General features: G+C 38.4%; 1 protein-coding gene across 2 annotated transcripts in view; it reads right to left on the bottom strand.

Moving 5' to 3' along the window:
• Nucleotides 1-17,938, bottom strand: part of WDR37 (WD repeat domain 37) — a 40,961-nt gene extending 23,023 nt beyond the window's left edge. Inside the window, exons 1-7 of one of the 2 annotated variants that reach the window (XM_030444884.1) lie at nt 17,763-17,938; nt 12,379-12,410; nt 8,506-8,683; nt 5,705-5,801; nt 4,634-4,729; nt 4,404-4,468; nt 152-287 (exon numbers count right to left, since the gene is read on the bottom strand). In XM_030444884.1, coding sequence (XP_030300744.1) covers nt 152-287; nt 4,404-4,468; nt 4,634-4,729; nt 5,705-5,801; nt 8,506-8,643 — 532 coding nt within the window. In that variant the 5' untranslated portion in view covers nt 8,644-8,683; nt 12,379-12,410; nt 17,763-17,938. The remainder of the gene's footprint in view (nt 1-151; nt 288-4,403; nt 4,469-4,633; nt 4,730-5,704; nt 5,802-8,505; nt 8,684-12,378; nt 12,411-17,762) is intronic. The other variant, XM_030444883.1, reaches the window with a different exon arrangement.
• Nucleotides 17,939-23,871: the final 5,933 nt, after the last annotated feature.

Raw genomic sequence — 23,871 nt, 5'->3', positions numbered from 1 at the left:
TAAGAACTTTTCATCTACTAAATTTCTTTAAATCTATTCTTTCAGTGTGGAGCTCAGTGGTGGAAAGAAGTATTCCAGTATGCTTTTGATATTCTATAGTTTGGGGACTAAACCAGAATTTTCTAAAGATTCAAGCAACACAAAACTTTACCAGCAGATGCAGTTCCCAACACCACTGGTTGAGTTTTTGCGACACTGACATCCCAAATACCATCCCTGTGGCCAACATATTCCTTTACCAGCTGACAGATTGCCCTTGATGTTGTAGTTTTAAAACTGGATACAATCTGAAATAGCAGAAAAATCAACATTTCTTTTTGCATTGACCAACATTAAGTAATTATCTTGCAAACACAAATAGGAACAAACTTTTTCATAAGGATTCTTATTTGCTCTGACATTGTTCATGACTGTCAGAACTTGACATCTGATGGCTGGAAAGTGAGTTTTGATGCAATTGCACCTTAATTACTTGGTTATTGTTTTGTTGTTTTCTTTAATACCCCCCCTCCTTTTTAGAAAAGGCAAGATAAACTACATTGTATTATAATAACACAGCCTCATGGGAGCAATGAATTGTACAAATGCAGTGTGCACTTTCCATTCAGTTGGGGTATAGGATTAATTTTTAAACAAACAAACAAAACATAACACATAGCAAAAAAAAACCAACAACCCCCACAAAAAACCAGCTTCCTATTCCTACTGAACAGTACTTCTGATAATTTAAAGATGATGCTATCCACTGTAATGTCTTTGAAAAAATGTATTACTTATTAGATAATTCTAGTAAAATCCAGAAACATTCACATTTAAAACAGTCACTGCTGGGTTTCCTCAACACTGCAAAAAGCTAATCAAAGCAAACATTAATCCAAGAGCTTACACCAGTTTATTGGTGTAATAAACCTTTTTTTTTAAGATATGTCAAACTCATCTAAACATTTGATAAGCACATTCCCTTGAAGTTAATGCTGTTAGTGGAAAACAGAGAAGACATTAGATCCAAATTCCAAATTAGTATATGGATAAATAATACCACATGAAAGGAAGTCTAGAAAAAATTGTAACTGTGTTACAGAAAAATGGCACTAGAGTACACTTACTAGAGTAAGGCTGAAAACACTCAATATTTACAAAAAGGGAAATGAATTCCAGCTTTTACATGTTTAGAAGAAAGTGGAGTATGCTACTTCAGGAAAAAAAAAGAAGTCCTGCTGTAAAACTTCCAGAAACAACTGAAAGCAAGAGAAGTGAAAAAATACTTCACTCAGTACAAAACCCCCATTAAAAACACTCTACTTTTAGCCCACAAGTCTTGAAGGTCATAGCTCTGCTTTGAGGAAGACTGTCTGAAAAGTTTAGTTAAAACTGAAACAAAAAGAGGACTCCATCTTATCAGTGTTTTTCTCTACATGCAATTATGGGCAGGTATCTATCTATCTGACCAGTTAATTCCAAACCTTTAAATGTTTCAACACAAATCACATTAACACTACCTACATCTTAGTAAAAGATAGAAAAAAATTAAGTCTACACTTTAGGTATAATAAATAAAAGTTAAAATTGCATTTGGTTTTGGTATCGAAAAGAAGGTCTTAAGTATGTCATTAAAATCAATTACTTCCAAAAAGATTTTTAAAAAGAGTATCTGCAAAAGCATTCAAAATCCTAAGCAGGACAACCTTCCAATGATGACATTATAATATCCTGTGTGAATTCCAAATTACCAGCAAGTACACATTTCAATTTCACAGTATAAGGAAAAAAGAATGCATTGAAAAGAAAATGGGTTAACAGTAAATTCAACCATACTGCAGTTTTATTTGATCCAATCTTACTGAATCAATTTTCACATTTAATACAGTCCTAAAACTAAAAGGAGTCGTGTATGAGAGGTGGAACAGCAGAATTAAGTAAACAGTCAAGGATTAATATAGTAGCTCAGATTTCAAGCTTGAAGTTTTTTTCTCTCAGCCCCACACCTGAACTATTTTTGCATTCTGACCATTGTATCAGGTTGCATCAAATCCCAACAAGCAAGCACAGATTTTCCAGAGCTGGTGAACAATTTTGACCATTTCATGGCATGGCTGTTAAACTCCTCTTGGAGTATCAGCATTCTTGAGTTAACACAAAGAAGAGTTGGAGAACACCAACACTAAATATCCAGATATAGTTATTTAACACACACTTTTTCTACACATCTTTTTTTTCCCCTCTTATTTCTTTTTTGCTGTCCCTCACCTTTATGTACCAATAACTGGATAAACTAGACTATGCCTGGATTACTTCCTGGTTCCTTAACCATACATAAAAAAATCTTCCAAGAAAGGAAGGGAAATATTTAAATAACATGCAGCTCACTACAAAAGCCCTCTGTATTGCAGAAAGTCTTTTAAAACAACTTCAGCAGATCTCAGACTTATCCTATACAAATGCAAATAAGTGGCCATTTGTATCGAGTGCCTTTCAGCTTTGTTTGTCCTCATTCTTAAAGCCATATAGTTTCATGTACTTCCTTCTATACAGAGATTTGTTAATAAGGAAACAATTGTTTGCCATGTAAACAACTGAAAGCAATACAAATTCAAACAACTGCATGGCAAACAAATTAAAACACTCCATAAGACTGGCTTTTAAGAGGACATATTAGAAGCACAAATGAAAACTTGGTCAGCTCAAAACCAGTCCAGCTGCATTATATTGCGACTACCAGAATTTCCTGTGGATTCATATTAAACAGTAAAGAAAAAAAAAATACATCCTCTAAAAAGCTGTATACCCTTCAGCTGCTGGGTGAAGAAGTATCTTTCTTTAAGAGTCCTTTTCCTGATCCAAAAGGATCAGAGATCCTGGAAGTTAGTTTATGATGGAGCAGGTTGCATCATTTAATTTTATTTTAGGTTTCTGCTTAAAATCTTTGTTTTCCTGGTGTCTAAACAACCATCATAGCCAGGGACTGTTATCAGCAATAACAACTTTTTAACCTCAAAATCTGAATTTCACTAACTCCTGCATACACAAATAACTGCATTTAAATTAAAGGTACTTGTCCATTAAGGTGCCCAAAAAATTACTGTTAGAATACCAAGCACTAAACCTACGTTTTGTTCAGAACTTGGGCACTAGTGGACAAGCCCTGCTGCTAAATCATAATTTTCTGATATAAGATTTGCCAACTTAAAATTCAAGCTTCTAGCCCACCTAAGGGATTAAAAGTATCCTGGTAAAGGAATTTCCTAAGAAGGACTTGAATTAAGCATGTTTACCTCAGCATTTTCCTCAAGAAAACTAACAGATTGATTTGGTCTTAGTATGTTTCGAAACTGTTAAAGCAGTCAAGAGTAAGAATTCCCATTAGAACAAGCAAACACTGAAAGATTTTTTCAGAACAAACCTAAACTCTTTATAGGTTGGCAATGAGAAACATGTAATTCTGTGTAATTACACAAAACAATCAGTTTGTAAAATTTAAGACTCTTCTAATTACTGACAGGGGCAAAGTAAAAAATTTATATATATATATATTTTTATATATATTTTTTTTTCCCCAGACAGATTTTAAATTAGGCATACACATATAAAGGATGATGAGTTGAAGAGAAACCTTGTGATCCACTACCACAGAGTTTGGAACACAACCCTTTTTCAGAGAACAGCATTATTGATTCAATGCTCATAAAAAATATAGACATAAGAATTTCAGAACTGCTGAACTCTTAAAACTTTTCACATCTCACTTTGCCAGAGAGTGTATTAGGGAATTCTATCTGCATCCAGTCAGGATACAGACAGAAAGATCAAAGTTAGCTAGAAACTTAGTTACAGTCTTTCCTGACCTTTGGCTATACACTTCTTGTGGACCAAGAGAAAAGAGGCTGCAGCTTTGACTCTTGTGTAGGAAGAAAGAAGCAGTCAAAATAAAGCCACTCGCATGAAAGTCAGAAAGGTTGCAAAAAAAACCACCAGAGAGAAATGGTTTCAACTTTACCATAAAAATTATTTTAACAGTTCATAAAAACCTATAGTACACATAGAGATGCCAACTTAAATCCCCACTTCAACTTCAATACCCAAATATTTATTCAAAAGTTCACTACCTACAAAGTTCTGTATTTCCCTCATGAAATCAAACTTTTTTGAGTTCCCTTTACCACACTTATCCCAGATATACATGTGCACACACTCTCTCCCCTCTAATATTCATTCTTTAAAAAAGTAGCAATTATTGGAGAAATGTCAAGTAGTGTGGTTAAATTAATGGGTAACTGATTATGCCAAGATAAGGATACTGTTCCTCATGAGGCAGGTTTCCTTAAAAAACAGCACTACTAAGCTTAAGAAACCACAATTTACAACTTAAAGAGAGCCACATTGATAAGTAGAGGTTTGTCTCATACCTTGCTAGTAGATGCCTTGTAAGTTGTCTTTAATTTCTGAGAAAGCTGACTGGTACTATGACTGGCTGTTGAGACAATAAATTCAAAGGAAAATATTTCAAACATTTCATTAGATTATTTGTATAAGTAACTGGCATTACTTCCCTTCAATAATATTCTAAGTTTTGGCCAGCAAAGTACACAAAAAGTAAATTCAAAAACATTATTAGTACTCTTTGTGGTTCTCTTACCTTTTGTTTTCAGTTGTCCTTTGCTCAGTTCAGCTCCATCAATTGTCTGTCCTTCAGCTGCTAAACGTTCATTCAGTGTATCAATCTCTCTACGTACTAATAACAAAAATTCACATTACTACCAAAAAAATTGTTTATCATTAACCACTAAGGTACTATTTAAGAATTTCTATAGTTAGTAATTAATCAATTTTATGCTAAAGACAGAAAAAAGATCAACTGTGATTTTATAAAAGCAGGCCTCACCAAGACATAAACCAAGACTCATACCGAATTTTCCGTAGATCAATCTTGACCAAGATTCCATTAAACTATTAGTGGCTTCTTATTACTGTTACTTTTACTAGTAAATGTGGCTAAGGAGTAACAAATCAGCTTCTGGGAAATCTATGGCACGCCTGTACTGAATTAATCAATAACCCTGTATTGACTTGAGCCAAAACCACATTCGTTCCACAATTCAAAAGTCAAGACTCACAACACAGCTTCCAAAATCCAGCAAGGAATACTAAGCAGAAGCTTATGACTTATGACTGCCTCTGTTCCTTACTTTGGATTCTCTTACATCCCCATGGATCACTTACATTACCATACAACTCTACTATCATTAATCAAATAACATTTTTTTGCAGATACACCTGGAACCCTTATCTGAGTGCTAGATTTCATGAGCAACTGCAGATGCTCATTATTTGGTGTATTAAGGGAGATGATTCAAAAACACATTTTATACTTTTCCAAGTAAGACACTATTCCAATTTTATTTACTAATATTACATCATTAATATCAAGCCTGGAAATACACAGTAAAGCCACAAAATTCAAACAAGACAGCCACTTCACTTTCTTTGCCCAAGATGACACACATCAGCTCTCACTACTTGTGTCAGAGCTAAGAAAGTTCTTTTTCTGAAAATGTACAAACCTCATCTTTAACTGTAAGTTGAAAACAATTCTTACACTCATAAAAAAGCTACAGTAATTACACCATCCAAGGTAAGCATCTCAATTAGCACTACTATAGTCGTAGTCCAAACAACTCATAAATTGATGGGGAAAAAAAATACTCACATTCTAAATTTTCAATGTACAGGTTTTCAAACTCCCGTTCTATTTGTCCAAAAAGTTCAAGGAGTGTATTGCGTACAGAGGATGGTAGTTTAGAATCCTAGAAGGTAAAACATGGGGAGTTTATTTTTCTTCACAAATACCTCATACTGTTGCCCTTCAAACTTAAACTGATTTTAACAGTTCCCTCTCACTGCAAGGAGCAAAATTAAAATTACTGCTTGTGTAGAATGCAAAACAAAAAGCACTGTGCACCATAAAATTACCCATTTTACAAACTCTTTGTCTTTCAAGGGACAGAATTCAAATCAGCTAAGGGATTTTTTTGGCCTTATTGGAGAAAAATTATAAAACCAAGAAATATGTACAACTCATTAAAAAGAAATAAAGGTGGAAAAAAAATTATACTACAATGTCAAAGTGTTTCCAATTAGAGAAGAAATACCTTTGAATTAAATTATAAATAATGCAGCTGTGTTCAAAAACTGAGAAATGTCTATGCAAGGAAACAAGTTACCAAATTTCAAAGTGAAATTAATATGGTGTTATGTCTACTGTACTGTTAGCATATCAGTGTTCATCTATCAAATATACAGGGAATGTGCTCATCAGCAATATTCACTTTTTTGTAAACAAAGCAAAAGTATGTGTTTTCAAAATATTGAAATCATCAGCTATGAACAAAAAAGGAAACTTGATCCAGCTTCTGCCACACCACAAACCAACATTTCAGGTCTAGAAATACAGAGGAAGCATTTAATGTTAGCACAGGACACCACTGAAATCCAAGTGAACTTCATTATTCAACCCACGTTTAAGAACAATTATGGCTTGCTTTATTATTATGTCTTCCAGTAAACCCAATCCAAAAGAAATTGGTTTCATTCCCATAAACTGACTGAATTAGGAAGAAACCTGTGCATGTGAGCCATCAGAGGGCAGCATGTGCCTTCCACCAAAGTCAGCATCTGAACCACCAGAATTTTATCTCATGTTTTGGTTTATATAGTCACACTGTCTGCCTTCAGAAACAATTACAAAAGCCTATCACAATCCCAATCTTGTAAATTGTTTCTGAACATCAATTTTAAGGAGAAGAGTATAAGAAACCACTAATCGCCGTGACACAGAACACATCTGCTGTGTGCATAATTCAGTTTTAAATCAGTTTTACAGCTACTTTAAGCTGACAGAAACATGTCTCGTGCTCAAAGAGGTGATCCTGTGTTCCTTATGCCCCACAAGGGGATTCTCCTTTTGGCATGATCACTTCCTCTCCCTCGAGGCAGTACTTTTGTTCTTGCATTCAAATCAATCAGAACATGATACAGGTCCAAATTAACACTGACTTGAAACAAAACTGATATAAAAAGGAATACTACACAAATGAAACTCTATTAAGAGAAATGCCAAAGACAGAAGAATTATTTTTTATTCAATTACCTGATAATTCCATACAGCTATGTTATGAAAGCAACTAAGCTATCCTATAGCTTTCAAAACAGGAAAGGCGATGTAGAAAAGCATAAGCAAATCTAAACCTGTTCTAAAGTAAATAGCACACTAAAATGTATTAACTTCCTTTACTCTCTGTAAAACTGGCATTATTTATATTAGCTTATTAAAATACTAAGAAATAATGTTATCTGTTTACCTGCAAACATACTTCTCTAGACCCCATGTGGTTTACAGCTCCACTGTGAAGGAGCATTAACACTTTCTATTCATTAGAATCTGCCACTGGCTGTTCAAGGTTAAAGGTCAACAAAATTAAATAAAAATACATTTCCAGAGTTTTACAAGAAATACTAAAATGGCTTATATTTTTGGTTTACTACACAGAAGTGACAGCACACCTTAACCTCTCTCCCACCCTTAGCTCCTTTCCTGAAGTGCAGCTGTAATAGTTCAAACGCATGCACAGTTTTCTATCCAAGTACTTGCATTCTCCAACTTCCAGATTACTAGAAGCAAAACTTTGGCTCTGTTTTTTTCCAAAAAACTAACATGGAGTCCAGAAAGTGAGGTTTCTTGTAGGTAAATGCTGTTAGTATTCAAAGCACCTCTCTGATAAAAAAAAAAATTTTGCATCATCTTTGCCAGGCCTGCATTAGTCAACTTGACTATAGTTTTCAAACTGATACTTGCTTATCTTTGGCACCTCAAACACTTCCTGTAGGAGCCTTGCCTACAGTTAATCTCAATATTGTTGGTGAAACATTCCAAGTGGCTCCAGACTGCATTCTGTACACCAACTGACATAATTAAGAAAATTGGAGAAGTTTGTGATTGTTCTTTCCCTGAAGCTTATTAGACGCAGGTGCATGCCTTCATTTGAGCCAAAAGAAAAACAAAACAAAACACAAATTTAAGTTAGAACATGCCTCTATCAAGCAGGCAATGTTTATTTACTTTATGGAAGGAATGCAGAACTGCGTTCCCACTAATACTTTCCCTATCAGCAAGTCGTAATAACAAGTATTATTCCTTCTCTCCCAAGTTTACTGCTATTCCTGAGTTGTTATTTTTCCAAATTAAAAACTTACTGAAACAAGAACCAATCTTTAAATGGAGGGGGAGGGCAGGGAGGTGCAGCTAAATAATTAGGCTGTTTTTTATATTTCTTTGTGGTTTTCTCATTCCTTTAAGAATACACAAAACCCATTAAGAAACTCCACAGGTTTGAAGCAAGAAAGTTCCTGCAGCTTTACCGAACATATTTCATTACTTATTTCATTTCTCCACATATAAAACTCTCATGAAGAAGTGATGGAAGTTACCCAAGCAGCATTGTGCTATCTTACCTGCCCTTCCAACATGTCTCTCTGCAGTCCTGCCCGTTCTTGCTCGGAACTGTTGGTTCTTCGGATGGAAAGGCTGTGAGATTTACGTTTCTGCTTTGCTTGCCGAGCAGATGCACAACTTCCACTTTCTATTGGCATTACTTCAAAAAAACAGCTTCACAGAGGCTCCTATGATAAACTAAGGACAAGGATCACACATTACAAATTGCTCTGTGAAAGTAACCAGAGTTTAATTTTTTTTCTCAGAAGGGATCCCTATTCCTTACAGCTACTCTTCAAATAATGTTAAGTTCAAAAACACGTATGCATATTTGTAAATAAAGTGGAATCGCTTTTGGACTACTTATTTATTAGTTAACAAACCTCCACTAAAGGAAAATAAATACCTTGCTCATTTTGGAGAACACTAGCAAAGACAGCCTCAAAATGTTTCCAGGAAACAATTATTATGCATACTGTATTTCACTGAAATGCATGCAAAATTAAAATCCAGCTGGAAAACGAAAGCAAAAAGACATGATAATTTAGGGACACTGTCAGGTTAAGAAACTAGTTAGCAACATTTAAGCGTTAGCATTCAAAATTTAATATGCACTTGGAGATGCACTTGTCTACACATATGCAGAAATTTATTTTAATTACATATTTTCCACCATTTTTGAGAGCTCAGTTTCACCTTCTTGCATAGCAGAAGTGCCCATAAACTCAGGAGAAGAGTGGAAGTGCACCTGACTTACCAGGTTTTGTTGCTTTTAATTTTGTAAGTTTGTTAAAGCCAAATACAAATTTTAATATCCTTGAAAACACCTGACAGTATCACCAGTTAATATTACCATGCATGATCTACTGCTTTTCCCTGTTTAAGGAAAATTAAATTATGTTTGATTTCATGCATAAATGTGGAGAATATGTTCCGTACTGTCAAAAACTTTTTTTGCAAGCATTTAATTACTGGATTTTTTTTTTATTAAACCTGATATTCAACAGAAACAGCTGTTTAACATTTCAAATGTTTTTAAGATTGATTACTCAATTTTTCAATCATGAACATTGAGAAGAAAATAATTCATTCTCCAGCATAAGTAATTTCTGAAATAACAATTACAACTTAAAATAGCTGCAATAGTCTGCAGAGGAATAGGAGAGCAGAGTTGGCAAAGCTGACAAGGCAACTGAGCTTCCTTTCAAATAAGCTGATCAGAGAAAATTTAAACCAAACCCAGAGCCACTTCCAATTTAAGATCCGCCAACACGCTAGATCTCAAGCTAGGAATGAGCACCATCACAATTAACAAGACCAGGCATTAACCACTTTGTGGTTCTGACAAGGTATTTTCAGCTTCTTAACATATCATAAAGCCAAGGAAAAGCACTGCTTACTGAAAACACAGTATGTACCATCAATAAAAACAGCTTTGAATTTGCTTTTAGTTTTATATCACAAAATGATATTACATAAGGATATTTAAATTTATATCAAAATAGGTCTAGATTTAGTTAATGTTTTAATGTCCTTCCATCCTCAAATTTTCTTATTTAAAAAGTTGGTATTTTAATTAGCTTTTGGAACACCCAAGTTCCAAAACTGGTGTCAGTGACATGACATCAATTCCACTGTGAATCTAAAATAAAATTCAGGTCACAGCAGTGTTTTGTACAGCACTGAAATGATTTTGTTCATTTCCTCTGGACTCTGTACAGTCCTCCCCTGCACCTAATCCCACCAGAGGTTTTTACGTGTGATTAATCAGCAGTAACTAATTAGCTATGTTCTCAAATAAAGAAGAACAACTGGGTAGTTCCTGTATTTCTTATTTTTTCCATTATAGCTACATTCCTCTGCTACAGAAAGACGGGACTGAAATTTTAAAAAGCCCATCTCATAAACAAGTTATTGTCAATTTTCTGGGATTTCCTAAGTATCACCCTGTTCCTGGACACATGGTCAACAATTAGGAACCAGGTTTTCAGTGTTCGCCATATTCATGTATTTTTTCAAAATGTGATCGGATCCCAACCATACATGAATTCTCCTCCTCTGTGAAACACTCTTTCTTTCAATGGCTTTTAGTTTATTGGTTTCTGCAACATTTGGATTATTTTCAGGGCCCAAAGCACCAAACTCTGTGTCCACATACACAGATATGTTAAACAGTTTTATATCTATATATACATATAGTTACATATAAAAACATAAATCGGTTAACACCATTTCACTTAAGATCTGTGGAAAAAAAGATCTGATTTCTATTTCCTGCCAAATACAGCTCCTGAGCTGTAGTTATACACAGATATGTGCACAGGGTTTATGCTTTGCCAGGCATTGTTATGTTACTTCCATGTAACCTCTGCCGCCAAACTACTTGTTTTTGAAAGGATTTTGCCAAGAAATACTTTTCCACATTGCTTCATAGAATAGTATGGGCTGGAAGGGACCTTGGAAGGCCATCTAGTACAACCCACCTGCAATAAGCAGGGACACCTTCAACTAGATCAGGTTGCTCAAAGTCCTGCCAGGCCTGACCTTGAATGTTTCCAAGGATGGGGCATGTACCACCTTGCTGGGCAACCCATTCCAGTGACTCCCCATCGTTATTGTAAGATTTCTTCCTTATCTAGAAGGATCTAGAACTATCCTCTTTCCATTTAAAACTATTACCCTTTGTCCTGTCACTACAGGCCCTGATAGAAAACCTCTCTACATCTTTCTTCATAAGCCCTCCTGTAAGTATTGAAAGGCCACAATAAGGTGTACCAAGAGACTTCTCTTTTCCAGGTTAAGCAACCTCAACACTCTCAGTCTTTCTTCTCAGGAAAGGTTTCCCAGCCCACCTTCTAACAAGTCCATCTCTGTTGTGCACCACTGCCAATGACTGGGTACAACTGGCTGGCTGAGCTGCAAGTCTCTGAGATGCTGCCTCACATCCAATCTTTCATCCCCCAGTATTCCCAAGGGGCTCAACCCATTCATCCCTCAGTCTGTACTGATGTTGGGGGCTACCCCATCCCAAGGTGCAGGAGCTTGCACTTGGCCTTGCTGAACTTGAGGAGGTTGGTGTGGGCCCAATCCTCAGGCCTGCCAGGGTCCCTCTGGGTGCTATGACTTCCCTCAGGTCAACCAACTGCACCACTCAGAATCAGTCCATACAGATTTGGCAGCTATACATTCTAGCACGAGAAATTTAAAGGGACACGGTCAAATGCATAAGATTACATTTTTACACAGTGAAGTCCTCATATTAACTACACGGAAGTTTCTACTTACACAGCTCATGAGCAAACACAAAAGACTCGGTAAGAAAACACCTCCCATGATTTGGCAGCAGCACTTGCCCTGCAGCCAGCATCACTGCCAGGAACTGCACCCTCCTCATGCACCAGCATGACCACATGTCTCATGCACTGCTCTGGAGAGAGCCAGCATGCACACTGCTCCCCAGGCTCTGCAAGAGGGTACACAGCCATAGCCAAGCTGCAACCAAAGAGGCAATAAGCAGGCATGGGCACACAGAGGGTAGGAAGGAGATGCCAAAGGGGACTTGCTTCACTGCCTTCAGTACTATTCTGAATTCCAGCAAATAGCCTTATAAACTTTCAGTAAGGGAACAATAAATATAAAAGTTTTTAGAACCAGGATGTAAATTCAGTTTTAAAAAGTGACAGTGTCCCTTTAAATATTAGTTCTGAAATTGTCAAAGTGAAGCTATCTTGATGTTAATTTTATTACTAGGAAGCTACAGGGTTTTTAAGAATAGATTTCACATTACAGATCCTTGGCAATATGATGCTATAAAAAAAAATAAATAAGGTGCTCATTTCTAGCAGTTACCTGATTCCCCTTATTATGTAAGGTTTTCAAACAGTGAAAATTACCTGTCCAGAATATCAGAGTCATGTTACATATCCTATGAAAACCATATTAAATATTGATTAGTGAAACAGTCAGTAGTATACAAACCAGTCAAAGTCTTTCACATTTTTTCAACTTTTGAAGTTAGAACACACCACACAACCAGAAACGGGGGTGGGGGAAAACATCAACACAAGTCAAGGCTAAGCACCAAATCCCAGTCAAACAAAGTAAAAAAAAAAAAGGCTCAAAATGACCCATTATATATCATTAGTCAGATGCAGTTAATCTTAACTTTTCAGTGTTACAAAAAGGTTCTGAAAAGATACATTCGCTTTCCTTCTTTGTAGTAATTCTACAAGATGAAAAATCATCATAAAGTATGGGACTCTTGCTTCCTGAGCCAAAAGAAATCAAATTCACAAAAGCTAAAAATGAGCAATCAAGACTAAAAACAGAAGCACTTCCGGAGAAAAAAACAAAATAAACCAAACCAAAAACGTAGTATTACTAAAACATATTCAATAAGGGTGGCAGTTCACAAGTACTGAATTACTTCAAGTGAGCTTAGGAGACACTGAGCTTTCTGCTCCATCATTTTGGAAAATGCTGCATTTGCATAGTGTCATTCACACAATGATCAGTCAAAGCCCCAAGAGAATGGTACCAAATGAATTTCTGACACAGTTAATCAGCAGAAGTAGGAGAGAAAAATGTGTCCTAGAAAACATCTAGACCATAGGTGATTACTACATTCTAAATGGAAAGATACTTTGGTATTTCAGTTATGCTGTTTAATTAAACTCAGCATATTTTACAGTGCATTAAATTAAAGTTCTGCCACCTACCTTTCTGTAACAGATGTTACTATGTATTCAGTCACAGGAAATATTTCAGAGTAACAGTGAAGAGCAGATGTGTAATCAATTACTGTTTTACTCAGCTACAATAGAGAAATGGCACCAAAAGTGACACACTGGTCTAGCTAAACTTAAAAATTCACTGTAGCAATCAACTACTACTTGTCTCCAACACAGAACAAGACTACTGAAAGGAAAGAATTCCTGCACGATGCATGCTGCTGAAACCAGGGAGAAAATCTGTTTTGAGAACTGTCAGTGCACAGACAGGATGGGTAGAGCACTGCATTTCCTTTTTTGTTCATTGAAGACAACACACAACTCTGGAAAGGGAAAGCATCAGGAAGTTTCAGCAACACCGCTTACCCAAGATCTTCCTGCTCCATTTTGTGTACAGTTTAGCAATAGTAATAACTTAGTATTTAAAGGATTGTTGATGAAAAACAATAAAAAATAAAACTACCACAACCAAACCAAAACCAACAAACACAAACCACTTAAAAAACAACACAGAAACAATTTTACCATACTTGTGTGTTATCTTAAGAAGCTATTAAATGCTATTTACAGGAAAATTTTAGTGTATACTACGTGAGAAGAAATGTCTCTTTCCAATAGTAATTATTGTCCTATGCACCATTAAAACCTTAATATAAAGATGTTGGGAGGGTTGTGTGGAAAGGGAAAGTGGAAAGAAAGACAATTATTACAGTTATTAAGTTCTTAATTACACATAATTTGATTTGACAGCATTACTCGTAAGTTAAGGGAATTTAAGTATCACCACTACAATCTTTATTAATACTCAAAGAAATCTAATTTAAAGGAATAACTCCCATTTTGAGATATTCAGTGAAGAATTTGTTTCAAAGATGCTGTACATTATGCTGTACATTCAAGTGCCACTAATAAATGCAAGTCCCAAGATTACAGCAGACTGAGATAGATCAGTCTAAACAGAGACTTCTTTGTACAACTGGTTGTTTTTCTAGAGATAAATATTTAGGAAACAAAAATATTCAAGATCATCATGGGTGATGCTAGAACCACTGATAAGGGTAACCACCTTACAATATCCAATGGAGCATTACATTAATAATTCTTTTCTAAATCTAATGAAGAATGCTTTCAAACAAAACTAAGTTCTTCAAAATCTAAAACATCCATCACTAAGGTGACAACCTCCCTTTGACAGAAGGCATAGTAAGGAAGTTTCACTAATGAATTTTAGTTATGTTATACAGCTGGAAATAAATTATAAAGGCTTTAATACATTAGTATCTAACCTGAACAAGCTTCTAACACCAAGATTTGTAGTGTAAACTAGCCTGAGTTTGACACTAACAAGCTCTGATCTTCCTAATTAAAATATGTCAGCAAATACTGCAATCACACCAAAATGCAGTGAAGATCTGACCTGCAAAACAGTCTACTAAAGCAAGAAATTGTACTTTCTACCATAAAGACTTACTTTAAATAATATTTTAAAACAACTATAAAACTTGGGGGTTTTGTGGGTTTTTTGGTTTTTGTTTTTTATTAATTTAAATATAGAAAAAAGCTGCCTGGGCCCACTAATAACCATCAGCCCAAGACCTGTTAAGTGAAATTGCTGATGCCTGGAAACATACAGCTTTCAAGACCTGTGCCACGTAGGCTTGCTGAGTGTACCAACTGTTTCAACTGAACGACACAAGGTACAATATAATCTTACCTTTAACACTAGTTTGTTGCCTCTGAGCATATATTATACCTTGTTCTACTAATAGGTACTGATTAGCAGACTTCACTGAAGCATTCAATAGATAATAGCACTAGGTCCTGCTAACCTGCTGGTTAAATCCTGAAGTATATCTGAAGGCTACTCTACTTCCTTAGCTGTTTTACAGACACTGTAGCTCCCTTTCCTGTATTAGTAAATCCCTAGCAGCTTAGTAGCCTACACACAGGCACACAAATACAAGACCTGAGGGTGAGGAATCCTTAGGAAGCTCAAGAGCAAAGGTTGTTTAAAGCAGTATTTGTTTAAGGAACCCCTGCACTGCATTCAGAGGACAGAATCCTACTTGCTAGCCTCTAAACAAACAATATTTAGGTATTTATTACCTATGTATAATCTAACAATTTACTAGACAAACTCCTGCTCTGCTTTTATGCAAGCAGAGTGACCTCTGATGTCATTGCTCTACATTTGGGAATATATTACTTGCTAGTAAATTAGAATCTTTTACTGCTTAAGACATCAATGAAATTAAGTAACTTGGACACTAACTATAACACATTTAATAAGCTCTTCTGAAGCACCAATAAATATCCTTTGTACAGCACATTCCTGAAGCATTTCCTCATATGGCATACCACAGAGAACTGCCAAATCTTCCGGCACTAACAACACACAACACTGCAAGTACCCAGTCCTTCCATCTTGAAATATTAAGACATTCTCAAAACAGTCCACGGGTATTACTCAAGGATGAGAAAACAACACACCATTCTGGTTTGTAAGGAGATCACTCCAATTCCTGTCCATTCCTCACTGGTCACACATTGAGTAGCAGCAAACTTTCCTCACAGATATTTGAGTGGTGGCCTCCAGAGCAAGCCCCTACCTTGGTCTTCACCATACAAGGCAAGATACCAGTCTTATCTCCAAGACTTATTAAAACTTCCATGACATAAAACAATCTCAACCTCATCTCAGACATACAAAACGCAATACCACTTGACTTTTCCTTACTTGATACATACTAGCTGTGACATTTCTTGATTTTGTAGAAGTAAGCTCCTCTTCTAAGACACTATCACCACACTCATAATACTTCTTCTGTGACTGTACTAGAACTCTCAAGCATTTCAGTCCATACAAGAGACTGCATCCTTTAAAAACGTCCTAAATTTAAAACAAAGATGGTGGAAGGGTGTGTCTACATGAGAAAGACAATGTCACCTTAGGAAGAGGTACCTTTAGATTTTAACGTGATAAACCTAGTTTAGGGGCAAATGTAGACAATAAACAACTGGCATTGGGAAAAAAGAAAGAAAAAAAAAAACCACACACAAAAGAAAAAAAAAACAACCCCACACTATAGTGGTCTCTGACTCAGATACTAAGATTTGGTACAGGCCCCTTTTTTAAAATAACTTCCAAAGTCCACAACACACAAAGCTACATTTAAAATTATAACAAGACACGTTAGGGCTGACACACACAAAATTTTATCTAGTGTAAACCACTCATTAGAAAACATGCTTGAGGATTCTTAAGGTTACCAGCTTACTTAACAAAATATCACATCAGAAAAGCCAGTAGCAGGATTGCTTGGGAAACTCATTCTGGAATTTGCTCAAGGAGATACATAGTGCTGCAATGTTGCAAAATGGGTGCCTGAACAATACATTTGTATAATTTCAAGGTGTCCTCAATGACACTGAATCACTTTAAAGAGGCTGTTCCACCAGTTCTTTACATAACTCTTACATGAATTACTGCTATAGGAAGCACACTTAAAAACACTACAATTGTCATGAAAAACTTTCATAATCTGGAAGGCATAACAAGTTGGAAAAAAACATAAATAGATGTTTCTTCTCTTGCAAACACCAAGATGTCCTTGAACTGTTTGTTGTTCAATGTTTAATTTTAAAAAGTTCTCCTCATCTTTGCATATTTAGTTTTCTTAAGCAACTAGAACCTAACATCTGAATACATTAAGTGTATTAATTCTTCCCTCAAATTTGTTTTCACTGGCTTAGCTCAGGAAAAGAGAGCAATATGCTAATGGCTCTTTATAGGCACACCTTTAGCCCATCTCAGTTTCAAGTCATCCTCCAGCTGCAGATCACTAATTCCACCCTGTCCCATCACATACAGAGCTTCCCCTCCTCACACAGCTGTGCCTCGCTTCAAGGCATCCGGGTGTTTCATTTTTATTCCATTTGCACACATGTCAGAGGATCTGGGCTCACTGTAACCTAATGAGGCATTACCCTTGGCTTGGTCCTCAGGATATGCAGTAGCACATAAACAAAGTTAGCGAGCTGAGCGTCCTCAGCAGGCATCCTGAGTTTCACTGGCTGCAGACCTGGAACCATTCCTACAGCTCCGGGATGGGAGTGTTAAAATAAATTTTAAAAAATAATAATATTTTTTAAAATGGGGGCGGGGGGAACACGCAGAAGAAGAAACACTAATTTTCAATTATTTCGGTTTTTAAGGAATAACGTGCAAGCCATTTCACGCGGAAATACACCGGGACAGAGGGGCTGGGAGGGGATGCCGAGCCAGGGGCTCCGCTCCACGCCACGGGCCTGGCGAGGCGGCGGCCCCCGCACAGGTAGCGCCGGCTGCCCGCACCGCACCGCTTCCCCCCAGACCCTCCCGCCCCGGCCCTGCCCCGCGGCTCCCCCGCACCGCACCGGGCCGTGCCGCAGCCCCTTGGGGGAGCCGCTGCCGGCGGGGGGGGGTCTCTCCGGGCGGGAAGATGGCGGAGGGTCTGCGCCCCACTGAGGGGAGCTGGGATGGGGGAGCCGCAGCCCCCCGCACTCACCTGTCAGCCACAGCCGGGGCCGGCGGGCGGGAAGAGGCAGGGCAATGGACAGCGGGGAAAGGAGCAGGAGGAGGCGGACGAGAGGGGCAAGGGCTGCAGCGAGGAGCCCGGCACCGCGCTCCGACAGGGACGCGCCTCTCCGGTCAGGAGCCCTCCCGGCGACATCCGGCGGCGGGCGGAAGCGGAGCGCGGCCCCCGCTCGCAGCCATGGTGACGGGAAGGGCAGCGGAGTCCGGCTCCTGGCCGCCAGCCCAGCGTCCCGCACGGTGTCCCCAGCTTCGGGCGGCTTCTGCCTGGAGGCTTGAGAAATGCCACCGGAGCTGCCATCGGACTGGACCACCGCCAGCCCGGGTAAATGGGTACCTGAGCTTGCCGCTTTTCGCCTCACATGTCAGCCACCTGTATTTCTCCCTCTGGATATGTGCTACTCAACGCCTATTTCCATAGCCCATTTTGTTAAGGAAAATCTGAATTCACCTGCGTAACATAACCGTGATATCTGTGAAGAAATACACGTTACAGAGCACAGCAGGTTTCTTAGGGATGTGCCAGGGGAATGCTGCATTGGACCTGAGATGTGGTGACAACTACGGACCCACCAAATCCATGAAATTGCCAATACGACAGCAGGGCCCATCAGACTGCACAGGGACAAGTGGCTGCACTACCACCACCTCATCCTCCAGTGGTTTCCTTCCAACCCTGCATCTCCTAGTCGAGCCATGACGGTGATCAGAGAGCTGGAGCACCTCTCCTTTAAAGACAGTCTGAGGGAATTGGGGTGGTTCCATTTTGGAGAAGAGAGGAGGCCGTATTGCACCTTCCAGTACCTGAGGGAGCTATAGTAAAGCTATAGAGGGACTTTTTACACGAATGGATAGTGATAAGATGAGGGATAATGATTTGAAGCTGAAAAACTATATATTCAGATTAGGAATTAGAAATACATAACCATCAGGTTTGTCAGAGACTGGCACTGGCTGCCCAGAGAAGCTGTGGCTGCCCCATCCCTGGAAGTGTTGAAGGCCTGGTTGGATGGGGCTTGGAGCAATCTGCTCTAGCGGGAGGTGTCCCTGCCCACAGCAGAGAGCTTTGGAACTTTAAGGTCCCTTCCAAGCCAAACCATTCTATGATCCTATGATTCTATGAAATGGAAGCACTACCACCACTTTGATGGTTAGCTTCCAACACTGCATCTCCTAGGTGTTAATTTAATACTGAAATTTGAAACGCTGGGTTGTTTCATCCTAATTATTGACTGACTGGACCACTCTGGACTGACAGTTGAGATGAAACCTTCCTGAAACCCCACTGAAATTCCTTATTTTCTAATACAGAATTGCTGGAAAATACTGCATCTGGACTTTTTCTACTGCATCTGCAGACAATGTGGCAGAAACAGTGAATCAAAGCTAACCACTACATTCTGCAAGTAGGCTGTTCACTTTGAAGCTTACAATGCATAATTGAAATGTGATTAATTCCTTTGCTGATTAATGCTTGGAGGAAACCTTCACCTAAAATTCTTATTCACTGTAACAGATTCTGAAAGGCAAAAGAGGCCTTTGCCTAATTATTTTCTCTCTTCCTGCAGATTATCTAACTGCCTCTGAAGAGGTCTGTGAGAAGGGCAGAATATGGGCCACAGAGTGAGGGCTGAAAATAATACATTTTCTTTTCATGTGCTTCCCAGCTACCAGTATGCCTGCTGTTCTCTTTCATCTTCTTTTTCCTTTCTACCTCCCTCTGTGCAGTCATGTCTTAATTGAAGCTGTATTAACAGTCAAAAGTAGTGTGGTTTACCTATTTACTGGCATATTTTTCATCAGTGGAGGTCACTCTACAAGGTAATCTGCCTAACCAGTTGAGAACTTCCCATAATTTTAGCTATTCCCTTCTTCAAAGCCACCAAAATGAGAAAGGAAGGGATCAAAATGAATAGATAAATAGCTTTAAGGACAGGAAAAGCAAGAAGACAGAACATGCAAAAGAGGATGCACAAGAGGTAAAACAGAGTTGCCTGGGAGCAAGCCTGTACACAACCAATTGCCACTTTGTGCCACTTGGAATTCTTTGTAGTTGGAAGAGTAGGAGTTACCTAAGACACATTTGGTGACTAAGTTCCCAACTAACATTTGTTTAAGCCTCATTATTCCTACCAAAATCACTTCATCCTAATATAATTCTGCTGTACCATAACAGTTCAACTCTAAGTATGATGGAAAAAAATGTCCAGCAAGAGCACAAGGATCCACATTAGAGTTTTCCATGGGAAAATACTTGGCAACTTTCCAGTCCTCTGGAGCAGCTCACTATGAAGTAACAAGGGGCAATACAGAGACCACCTGTTTTTTTCCTGAAGAAGAAATTCAGAATACTGCAATGATGAAAGACAGGGGCTTAATCAACTTTCTTCCTGATACAGGGTTACTCTGACCTGAAAATCAACAGGCCTTGTATGGATGTAGTTATTTTTCAAGAGAATAGAAGGGTGAGTGGTTGTTTTCACTAGCCCTATTACTGCTTTGGTTTTGTCATGGCCTAGTGAGAATAGCAGACACTTTGTAATGCATAGGAACAAGTACAGAATAAAATCTGCAAGAGCTTTTCACAAACAACCTGTTTTAAAACAAGAGACACAGATAGCAATACAGAAGCCTAGGGAAACAGAGGCAGTACTAGTTAGCATCTTAACAACAGATAAAAAGCTTTTTTAATAGTCACTATAGTAAATAGACTGGCAAAAGTTAGGTTGTCCTGGACATTACCTCTCAGACCTCCTTCTGTGCCCATAGCTGGACATGAGAAGACAAGATACAAGGCTTAGGAAGCCAGCAACAGAATAGAATATTTGAATCTCCCAAATCAAGATTTTCCAAACCTGTAAACATATCAGAGGCTCCTGTCCAGATCATAAACCAAGAGAAAGGAATAATAGATCTAGAGGCAAAAAGCCCTTTCTCCTTTCATATAGGAAACCTTCTGTTAACTCCTTCCTAACAGAATTGTTTCCTGTGTCATTAATCACCACCTTATGCAGTACAAAACCATTTGGTAGCTGTCCATTATAACACTCTTTCTCTAATGCTTGAGATAGCAAAACTAAATGCAAATAAGACATCCTACTTATATATGTAGTATACATGTATTACGTTTTTACTACAAAGCCATCTGCCTTCTCTGAAGCCAACCCACTCTCCTGAAATAGGCCTTTTAAGACAAAGTTTATGGACAAACAGCAGATGAGTTAGGACTGGGAGGTATTTACCTCCAAATTCAGATAAAACTCAGACTGTTGTTTGCTCTGCACATAAGTGTATCACTTCAGACAAATGTTTTTTGAAAAGCAATGACTGCTGGGCTGGAACAGACTTCTCAGAAGGATTCTTCAGGGAGGCAGGGAACAAGGATAGCTGGTGACTGAGAAGGGTGCACTGGACGGCTTACACATTAGCAAAAAAATTAATAGGAAGCTTAAAAAGAGGCAGGTTGGATATGAAGGGTGGAAAAAAATTAAATTTTACTAACCTTTACTTGGCAAAGCTGAAAACTAAGGAGAGAGTTGTCTGTAGCCTTTCTTGCTCCTGAGGCTCGATGAGCTGCTGACCTCTTCATTGCCTCGCACAAGAGTGAGTGGGTCTGTGAGTGTGTCCCACCTTTATTGGCCCCCTGGTCTTGCTCATGCCCAATAGGGGCCTGTCCTAATCAGGCACAGGTGGACTCACACCCACTCTTTGGTAACTCGAGGCACCTGGGCTGTCTTGTTTCTCTACAGTTGTCTCCAGAGTCTGCATTCTAGACTGAGGTAAAAGCCCAGGTTTGTTGAGCATTTACTTCATCCTGTAGTTTACAGTCTTCTGCTTTAACTTGCTGGAGAATTAAGATATTTTCCTCCAGTTTGGTGAGGGTTGCATTTCCCTTTATCTTAGTAGATAGCAAAAATCTGTCAGTAATTTCTAGCCAGTTGGTAATTTCTTCCCAGTGGTGACATGAAACTGCTCCTCCCTTGTTAGTAGAGTGTTTGGAAATAGTCAGCAGACTTCAAGAGATGCATAAATTAAATCCAGTTTCAAAGGAACTTATATGACACTTTAGACATGCTGCAAACATGCTGCAGGCATGCAGAGTAAACATTCTGAGGCTTCAATAGAATGTGTGCCATTACCAAAACTGAGGATATTTTATTTCCAACACAAATAGCTTGTTTGAATGTACAGGGCAAGTCTGCAGGGGAGCAAGAAGAAAGGATAAAACACCTGATCCTGAAAGTGTCTTTGGTTAAAGGTTTGGGAGGTCTCCCCCTCTCTCCCTTGCCTGGTTTGTGAGAAGGGATTATTTTGGCACTCTCAATCTCTTTGGCTGCCTTTTTACCTCTCATTACACACTGACGCTTGTCACACGGGGTGCTCACAAACACAGCTCAAAATGAAGTGCTTTGATTGTCTAACCAAGACAGGAACCATGGCTGTTTCTGACATTCAGCTTCTAAAGTGCCTGTATGGAAGTTCTAAATAGTAATTGCTAGGAAAAAAAAATCTCCCTTCTTTCCCCCATAATTGATAGGGACCCTTTTATGCTGTCCATTTACTGTGCAGCTTGAACATGACTGTGTGCATCTGCTCCTTGGGGTATGTCCTATGTCAGCTGTGCCCCCACACAGAGACTCCATCTCTGTTTTTTCAGGTCAAAGTTTCTATTCTAGCAGGGCCTATTGCAATAAGACAAGGGGTGATAGTTTTAAACTAAAAGGGAGTAGATTTAAACTAGATATAACATTTTTTGCAATAAGGGTGGTAAAACACTAGAAGTTTGTGTGTCCATCTCTGTAGCTAGAAGTATTTTTCACAGATCTGAGCAAATTTTTCATCTGATCTGGTTACATTAGGAGAATGACAGAAGAAAAATTTGATGGATTTTTTTTTCATCAGGAACAGTAAAACTACCAAGTGCTCAATATGGTGCAGGATGTTGTCAGTACTTCTACAAAGCTCAGTCTCCATTTACTGTGTTTTCCTGCTGGACAGTGACTCAGGATAAAAAGCAATCCTCATACATTTTAGTCCTTTCAGACAGTACATTAATATTAATGTTCTTGTGTTAATGAATATTAAATTTGTAACGTATTATTGAATAATACAATATTAGCATTAACGTTCTTATGTTGTATTTGCTATAAAGGGATATGCAGCAGCTGGCATGACCTTTTTTTCTTTTTTCTTTACTTTTGACCATCTCTGCTGACTCCAAGTGGCTTCTGCTGAAAACACCCCTTGCCCTTACTCTCCCTTCATCAAGCTCTGCACAAGGGAACCTCTTGTAAGATATTCCCCTTGTAAAACATACCCTGTCAGTTTTAACATTTTGTTCTGCTAATGCTACCTCTCAATAGCAGGCCATCTGCCTTGTTGACAGGAAAATTCCAAACGTACCAGATTGAAATACCAGAACATGAGCTGAGAGGCAGTCAGAAAGTGATGACACCAACACATGAAAACTTCATGTCTAGGCTCTTTGTGGAATCTAACAATAAATCAGAATGTGTCGACAATTAATGTTCAGAAGGTACTCAGCTATGGCAGTGTTAAGCTTCTGCAGAAGCTTGTATTGAAGTTCCTCTACCTTTAGACTGCTTACCTTGTGCACATCAAGAGCTACCCAATGCAAGCAGTTCATCTTGACATCTTGACTACACTTTATTCCTATCCAGAAAATGTGTGTTTCTTTCTCTGTCATTTAAGAACTTAAGTTAGGCAACTTCAGAGCTTGACTAACACAGTAACTTCTGCAAACCTTAGCTATCAGTGGAGGAAAGACACCCTGCCAGTATCCCCCACCTCTGAGATTGCCACATGCTGTGATCTGTATGGCACGAACTTAATCTCTTTACCTGCCCTAGTTTTGAAGTGTTGGACTCGATGATCTTCTGAGGCCCCTTCCAATGCCTGACATTCTGTGATTCTGTAATTCAAGGGATGCTGCTATGGAGCAAGGAACAATGTCCAAGATTAAGTGTGCTACAGAGACCAAAAAGGCCTGCAACTCTACACCCTCATGGTTATGGCATCTACGGGAAAGAACACTCCCATAACTTATAAGAAATTCAGTCCTT

The sequence above is a fragment of the Calypte anna genome, chromosome 2, assembly GCF_003957555.1.
Source record: "Calypte anna isolate BGI_N300 chromosome 2, bCalAnn1_v1.p, whole genome shotgun sequence".
Lineage (NCBI taxonomy): Eukaryota > Metazoa > Chordata > Aves > Apodiformes > Trochilidae > Calypte > Calypte anna.
This window is presented reverse-complemented; position numbering and strand designations above follow the sequence as displayed.